General features: G+C 41.4%; 1 protein-coding gene across 1 annotated transcript in view; it reads right to left on the bottom strand.

Annotated features, from left to right (window-relative positions):
* Positions 1–926: 926 nt before the first annotated feature.
* chsy3 (chondroitin sulfate synthase 3) overlaps positions 927–9,106 on the bottom strand; it is a 93,019-nt gene continuing 84,839 nt past the window's right edge. Inside the window, exon 3 of the mRNA XM_082157338.1 lies at positions 927–3,167. Coding sequence (XP_082013464.1) covers positions 1,605–3,167 — 1,563 coding nt within the window. The 3' untranslated portion in view covers positions 927–1,604. The remainder of the gene's footprint in view (positions 3,168–9,106) is intronic.

The raw sequence follows: 9,106 nt of genomic DNA, 5'->3' as shown, positions 1-9,106 counted from the left end.
CCTTCACGCCTGTCAGGGTGATAAGTGCTCTCGCCCACTACTCGCATGCTCACTGCAAAGGTCAAGAGGCTCATTAACTAGTTTCTTTTCTGACAACACCCACAACAAAATAACCTTCAAGATTATATGTCTATGTTTAAGCTACTAACCATAAATTACTTGAGTGTACAAACTACTGAATGAGAAACAAAACAATAAGTCTGTGAAAACCCTTTAGGAGCAGTACTTTTCATATCACAAATTATCATTAATACTGCTTTTAGTCCAAACTCTTAAATCATCCAGATTTCATGTAAACAGAACACACACAAACACACTTATTTCCACTTAAATGAGAAAAATGTTCATTATTTACTCACCGGTGTCACTCTGGGATAAAAAGTCCCCAATCCTTCGGTCCCAGACAAATGATTGATTTACAAAATTACAGTAATGCTAATGCAACGTATATTGATACTGTACATTTAAGGTGCTCATGTTCAGTCCCTCTTCTCCTTCTGCATGATGGGGTTTATAATGTGGACAGTAATGTGAAGAAGCAGCACTGGGACCCATGGGAGATCCGCTGGCTGAGAGACATCTACACCATGTACGATCTGGGTTTTAAACGGACGGTACAGACTGACCGTCAGAATTAGCTCAGTTGTAACCGTCTGACACACATACAATATCTGAAAAGTTCTGACAGCAAATATGCTAATATTTGTTTGCTGCTATTTTATGTCCATGCATAATATTTGATGATAGAAACTTACATTAGAATTCATTTCAGATTGTTGGTTTTCACAAAGGATTTTCTGAAAATTGCATCATTCCTTGTAAAAGATGGATGTCTAAAACCTACACACAACATCCGACTTAAAAGCAAGAGTAATAATGGTTTTTTTTTTTTACAATTTAAACCATAGACAGATACATTTCAAATATGCATGTCAATGTTTTTATTATAAATAATTTCAATGCCACTGATTTTTTCCTGCCAGCAAATGGAAAAATCATAAAAGCCACAAAGCAAAAACACAATGTAAGTTGTTAAATTGCAGCACTCAAGAAAAAATAACAAAGACATAGATGTCACATGGTAACCAGTACCGTAATATCATAGAGCAGAATCATCAAACAGTTCACATCCATTAAAAAATACTGAAATAAGGTAAAGTATTTCTCCTTGTATAAATCAGAGAACTCAGTTTTTCTTGCTCTTTCCCCCAGCGAGGAAATTTAAAGCACATTTGTGGCACTTTCTGTACATTACTATTATTGTTTTGTTTACTATTATTATAACCACTGCAATGTGAACTAGCTTGTTTCTATTTGATGACAAACAGAAAACACCTTTTCCTTGGTCCTCAAGACCTCATTAAACTCATGCTCCTCAAGATATGAGCGCAAGATGGAAAACAAAAGACTTTCTTTTCAGACTTGTGCAATAAATATCCCTTGGAAGATGCTGCAATGTATTAGATGGCAAGGACAAACATTTGGAAAGTTGTATTCGACCCAGAACCACTACAAATATTCACACATACAGTGAATGCATTGCCGTTTGCACGTTTGCAGATCTGAGGTAAACTCCAGTGATTGCTGGGGCCTTGGTTGGGACATCAGGAGGAAGTCCTGTTATAACCGACGCCTAAATGTTTGGACAACCACAGTTGTGCCAACTGCATTGTGGATGCGTAAGTGCTTGCTTTGGACCCGACGCACATTTTGTATTGCTTGGGCTCTAAACGCGTGTCACAGAAGACAGAGTGAAATATATGCACAATACCTGCTTCTTGAGAGCGAAACACTTTCAAGCCAGAATCTATGACTTTAGTGAACAAATCAACGTCCTCTAAACCCCAGCCCTGTATTGAGGTGTCAAACCCCCCCGCTCTCAGCAAGTCACTTTTGAATATGCAGGTGATCCCAAATCCATAATCTCGCCAGAATCCACTCTTCTTGGTGAAGACAAAGCTGCTGTCTTCAGGAGGGTCACCAGCATAGACAATTTTGGGATCATACTGACTGAAGACGACAGGGAAATACACCTGACTTCCCTCAACGGTGTTGTCTCGACATCTCTGGAGGGCGTCGGTGTTGAAGACCAGGTCCACGTCGCAGAAAAACAGCAGTGAGTTGTTCCTCAGCTGAGAAGAGCCCATCTCAAGGGCCAGGCCTCGAGAGAAGTCTCCCGTCATGGGTATGATAGACAGGTCTGCTTTAGGATATCGGTTGTGATACTCTTTCAGCAGCTCTAGGTGTCTCTCCTTATCCTGGTTTGTATCATTGTCAACCAGGATTATGGTCAGCTTCACGTTCTGGTTGGGGATCAGGCAGATTCTCTCAAAGTTTTCCATGTAACGCACAAAGATTTCATAGCGACCGGTGAGCGGGACGAGGAAGTGCACTTTGGTCTGACTCTGGACTTGTGTGGACTCTGAGGTCTGGAAGGGGGAGAAGATCTTGAGCGAGCTGGAGAGGAAAGAGAGCGAGCGAGAGTCACCGTTGATGGTGTCTTCCAGTCGGGACACGTCCAGTTCCTCCGCCTCGCTGAAGAACGGCCGGCTGAAGGACTGCTGGAGGTAAGCGTGTCTCCGCACCGGCACGGTCACCTTCCTACCCTTGTGCTTCTTGTAAAGCAGGAGAAGGTCCAAGATGTACTCAGCACCGTGAAGCGGATCCACACGTCTGTAGCCGTACTGGATCTCCTTGAAGTCTATGACGCGACCTCGAGTTTTTGAGTTCTCGTTGATCATTTCCATCACTTGAAGCACGGTGTCTTCCAGTGCGGAGCGCACCAGGTTTCCGAGGCCCTGACGGGGCATCTGCTTCTTACTGGACGAGTACAGGTGTCTAGCGGTGACGAAGTCCCACTCGAGGACGTCCCCTCGCCCCGCGGGCCGGTAGCGTGTGTATGAGGGTGACGCCCCGAGCTGCTGGTCCTCCCGCCGGACCGCGGCGCTGCCGAGCCGGCTCACGGTGAGGGCCTCCCGGTGCAGCTGGACCGTGCGGTGCCGCAGCTGGGAGAGCCGGCGGGTCAGCAGGTACATGTGCAGGCGGTACTGGTATGCTGGACGCTTGTTGGGGTGCAACGTGATGGCGTTGTGGATCTTGCTACTGTGAAGGTCCTGGATGAAACCTTTCTTGTTGTGTTCATAGTTCTCGTAGAACAACTGCTGCATCTGCAGAGAGAAAGAAGAGAACAACTTGAGTATTTTAGTGACTTATACAGCACTTTGGTCAGTCCTCAGACTGCTTTTAAATGTGCTTTATAAATAAAAGAACTAGAACTTATAGTGACACCCAAACCCTCACCCGTATGCGCTTGTTTATCATGACAAAAAGCATGAATTTCTTTGCAGACCCTTACAAAAAATAAGTATACTTCCAGTTCATTTTATTAAGTATACTTCAAATAAGTATAGTTCAAGTATATTACAGTACTTTATGTAGTAAGTATACTAATGTCAATATACTAGTGGTATACTTAAGTGTACTATTTCCATACTACTTGGGACTAAATTGGCCCACTTTTAGTATAGTAAACTGAGTACACAACTAGTTTACAACTAAGTTTTTTGTTTGTACTGCAACTATACTACAAGTGAACTTATAGGTATACTGATAGTCATATACTTGTGATAGCACATTTTTTGGTTTATGAAAGAACACTTTGAATTATAAAACGGATAGTTCCGGTCCTTGATTCTGATTGGTTGAGCCGCTTTCAAAGCTGTTGTAAATTTCTCAACAAACACACACCTGTGACCGCATTACATTAGTGTTACTCCACAAACACACACCTGTGACCGCGTTACATTAGTTACTCCACAAACACACACCTGTGACCGCATTACATTAGTGTTACTCCACAAACACAAAACTGGGACTGCGTTACATTAGTGTTACTCCACACACACACACACACACACACACACACACACACACACACCTGTGACCGTGTTACATTAGTGTTACTCCACAAACACACACCTGTGACCACATTACATTAGTGTTACTCCACAAACACACCAGTGACCGCGTTACATTAGTGTTACTCCACAAACACACACCTGTGACCGCGTTACATTAGTGTTACTCCACAAACACACACCTGTGACCGCGTTACATTAGTGTTACTCCACAAACACACACACCAGTGACCGCGTTATATTAGTGTTACTCCAAAAACACACACCTGTGACCGCGTTACATTAGTGTTACTCCACAAACACACACCTGTGACCGCGTTACATTAGTGTTACTCCACAAACACACACCTGTGACCGCGTTACATTAGTGTTACTCCACAAACACACACCAGTGACCGCGTTACATTAGTGTTACTCCACAAACACACACCAGTGACCGCGTTACATTAGTGTTACTCCACAAACACACACCTGTGACCGCGTTACATTAGTGTTACTCCACAAACACACACCTGTGACCGCGTTACAGTTACTCCACAAACACACACCTGTGACCGCGTTACATTAGTGTTACTCCACAAACACACACCAGTGACCGCGTTACATTAGTGTTACTCCACAAACACACACCTGTGACCGTGTTACATTAGTGTTACTCCACAAACACACACCTGTGACCGCGTTACATTAGTGTTACTCCACAAACACACACCTGTGACCGCATTACATTAGTGTTACTCCACAAACACACACCTGTGACCGCATTACAGTAGTGTTACTGCGCAACTGCCGTTTGTGACTCTTTGTTGCTGCATGTGTTGCTTGGCAACCTCTTTGGAACTATATTGCATGGCGGAGGAATACATGTGTAATAATGTTATATTTTTTGTTGCTGGTGTTTATTTTATGAATAAAATAAATATTAAAATGAATATTTTCATGGAGTAAGGCTTATTGCTTAAATATACTCTAAGTAAACTACTAGTTTATTAGTTTTATACTACAAGTATATTTTAGGCTAGGGACAGCAAATTAAGGGAACTTAACATCATACTTATATTTATACTTATACTCCTACTTATTTTGCATTTTAAGTATACTACTATGTTCCTATTTAGGTATACATTTTTACACTTGAAATATGCCTTTAACTGTACTTTAAGTGGATTTTAAGTAAATTCCTATGTACATTACCATACACAAAAATTCACACACTTAGAGTAAGGAACATATCTGGGGGGGTGCTACCACAGAAACCGAAAATTCTCAGGCCAGCAGCATTTGTCCAAACTTAAATCTTAACCATTGTATTTCATCAGAAACGATCTGAAAACAGGGCTTTAAGTGTAAAATACCGAACTTGTCCTTTAACAAATTCTACCCCTCTAACTGTAAGAAATGTGAATCTACCGAGGGCTCTCTGGGACATCTCTTCTGGTCATGCCCAAAGCTTTACGAGCTTTGAGCGAAATGTTCAGATTGTACTCTGAGATATTCTTGTGACCTCTCCCCTCACCCAGCCATTGCTATTTTCGGCTGGTCTAGCTCTCTTCAGGGCTTAGGTCATCAAAATCAAAAAGCCATACAGTATGTAATTGTGGCAGCTAATAAAAATGAATCCTCTGTCTATGGAAAAAGGCATCAAAACCACTTTTTAAATCCTGGCTATCTGAACTCTCTACCACTCTGCATTTAGAGACTTAGACACAACCTCTCTGGTGACATTGCTGTCTTCAAGGCCACCCGGGAACCCTAAAGCTATAAAAAATGTCAAGGATAACAGTTTAAATGTTTGATCCTTTTATCGTTTGTGAGCATGCAAACAATAAAAGGATCAAACATATTTAAAGGATATAATTTTTGTTATAAAAATTAATAAAAATGAATAAATTAATTCATGCAGAAGATGCATTATTAATAAATAATGCAATTTTAAATGCAATATTAATGCAAATTAATAAATAAATAAATAAATAATAAAATAAAAAATAATAAAAGGATCAAAGGGAGGAAACTGATGTAATTCAACGGTTGTAAAATCACCCCCTTTTTTTGTGTCCTTGTCTCTTTGTACTGTTATACGTTGCCTTATATTCAAAATAAAAACATAATATAAAAAAAAAAAAAAAAAAAAAGTATAGGCCAAATATACTTAGACCTTTCTGTCAGTATTAGTCAAGTAACCTAGACTTAAGTGCCGTTTTAAGTATGTTTCTGAGAAGTATATAAAATATATTTCAGTGAAGTACATAAAAAGTAGACTGAAAGTACACCTTTTTTATTTCAAAAGAAGTATACTATTAGCACACTTGTATAAATAAACTTCATTTTTGTAAGGGAAGAATAGCTGTAAATCTCATCTGAACCAGCCCATCAAGGTCTTCAGAGTCACAGGATTTGAGCTAAACTCCTGGTGTTCAGAGACTAAAGCACCAGTGAGGTCAGACACTGATGATGGGTAATATGATCTGGCTCGCTTTCTGTATTCCAGCTGATGATGAAGGGGTTTCGTGGGGTTTGCGCAGGTCAGTCAAGTTCTCACACACCAAAAACTATTTTTATATGGACCTCTCTTTGTGCACAACGTTAGTGTTTCCCAATCTCGTTGTTCTTGTCCTCCCTTATTCATTTCAGGTCTTGGAGTTTCTAACAATCTGACAATGAGTTGATGTGTGCGTGATTAGAAAGAGTTTAAAACTCAGTACGGTTAGTTTGACTCCAGGAGCAGGGTTGGGAACCACTGATTTAGCAGACACTTTTATTCAAAACATCACATATTACACATTCATAACAAGCAATTCGTCACCAATTTTAATAGTATACTGCCTCAGGTTTATTAAAAAGCTAGATTAGGAATCGAGCTAGAGCAGATGTGATAGTTTAAAGCTGCCGTCGGCAACATTTTTTTGATCATATTCAGTGTAATCGACACTATAATCCGACAGAACAACATAAATAAGGTGGTTTTAGAAAAAAACCCGAGCTTCTAACTCCACCTGGAGCGTGTTATTTGTTTTGCAAAAATCCAGCGCTCCCGCTTCATCAGGTCCAATCAGCGCAGGGGGGTGTGAGATCTGACTGTCAATCACAGGTCGTGCACACGCCACAGATCCCCCCTCACTCGCGCACGTTAATATCACATGCACACGCCACGCCTGAAGTTCGCCTGGAGATTGCATGAAGCGTGATGGCGGAGAGAAAATCTACTAACAAGCTTCCAATTCCTCGGTTATTGCTATCTATGGATAGATTAGCCAGGGCAGCCTACCTCCGAGTCCATGGTGTTGATAGATGCTGAAGAGACGGACGCGTTCACAGAAAATCAGGTACACACGCACAGTGACGCACTGACGAGCACGACCTCGATGGGAGGGTGCTCGCTGGTAGTGGGGAGGGGCATGAGAGTTGTAAACATTCAAAATTTTGGCTAATCGACCCAATCTGCCAGACTTGCCAACGGCAGCTTTAAAGGTTGTGAAGAGGAGCTGCTTCTTGAATGTTAAGATGGTCTCAGTTCACTCCACCAGAGAGGAGACAGCTGGGAAGCACATTTGTTGCTCCCTGTGAAGGAACAACAAGAAACAAGGAACAAGAAGTTGTTCAAGTCACTCGCTGTCACTGGCGGCAGGGAGCATACACTTGTAAGGGTGTATTGAGGTAAGGGATGGCCGTGCCAGTAAATGTGATTGGCTGCTGGGATCAGTGGAGTTATCGTCATGCAGGAACAGAAAACTGCAACATAGTCTGAAGTCTAATGGCCATACCGTGTGTCTCACACATAATGCTCACTACGTCAGCTTTGTGTTTCATTGCATTATAAGACAGTGGTAGATCCGGGCATAGGTGATATAGGGAGTCGGCTCTCAGACACGGGATTTACTCTGAGAAGCTCGCTGTGCTCTCCTCTTCTCTCACATCTGCTGCTCATGTCTGATCTCGCCCACGGCACGACATGAGTCAAACCACCACTGGGATGAGATGCACTGGGAAGCAGGACAGGACTGTGTTCTAGCCAAGCTCAGTCAATGGAAAATGTGACCAACCCTAGACATTTTAGTGGCTAGACAAAGAGACCGTGTTAACTCGGGATATGATCTGAGAGAGAGTGGATAGGCCTGGAAGAGATGCCATCAAAACTGAGTACAGCTGTTGAAATTGAACATCTGTAAGGCATCAGTGCCAGAATCAGTTTTTATCAGCTCTCACTATCACACACGCAAATCTGCAAGAGGTCCATCCAAGTGTGCCAGATTTTGTCTTTGAGAGATCTGTTAGCCCGCATATACATGCAGTAAGCAGCTTTCTCCACACCTTTCTCTTACTTCAGTTGTCTCATACAGATGTGTACCCTTAAAAACCTGTAGGAATGCCACTAATGTGACCACATAAGAACCACATATTCCCCAGGTGTGTTAAACACTACTAACATCCTTCCAATGGCGTAAGGATGGCATTAGTGTTCAAGTGATGTTTCAGAACGTTGCTTTTTGCAAAAAAAAAAACCCAGCAATAAATTATTTTCTTAAATGCATGTGAGAAGAATAAACTAAAATAGTCACACAAGGCATATTTTAAAAGCAGCACGCCTGTCGGCATCGTAGATGAACCTCGCTTTATATACAAGATGTGAATCTTTATTGTAAGCTTTTTGTGGCTCAATTATTTATTTCTAAGAAAATAAGATAATAAATCCTCTATACTGTACTAAACTCAGCTTAAGTGTACTCTTAGTGCCTCTTTAATCACTTTTTATCGCAATATAATCCCCAATAGGCTGATCAAGCAGGGCTGACTACATCTTCCCAGTTACTGCATAGCAACCTGCCAAATAAATAAATACACGGACATGAGTTGACTTGCATTTGTTTCACTATATTATTATTATTACTCCATCTACAGTATGTAGGAAATCAATGACAACAGCCATTTATACAGTTTATTGTCAGTATGCACAAATGTACAGAGAAGCCACTACTGACCAATACTAGCAAGTGTTGCAGAGAGATTTAATCTGTAAAACAAACTGAACAAAATTGTGTGATGTTGTTTAAGACCTTTTCTATCTCTCATAGTGAACAAACTCCTGATTGCAACAGAACAGTTGAGTCACCCTTACAGCCGATGAAGTCATAACTCCTCAAGACGCCTTTCATTTCGTGCTTACGAGTTATGGAGAAATGATTCTTCCT

The sequence above is a fragment of the Leuciscus leuciscus genome, assembly GCF_965113295.1.
Source record: "Leuciscus leuciscus genome assembly, chromosome: 24".
In the NCBI taxonomy this organism is placed as follows: Eukaryota; Metazoa; Chordata; class Actinopteri; order Cypriniformes; family Leuciscidae; genus Leuciscus; species Leuciscus leuciscus.
This window is presented reverse-complemented; position numbering and strand designations above follow the sequence as displayed.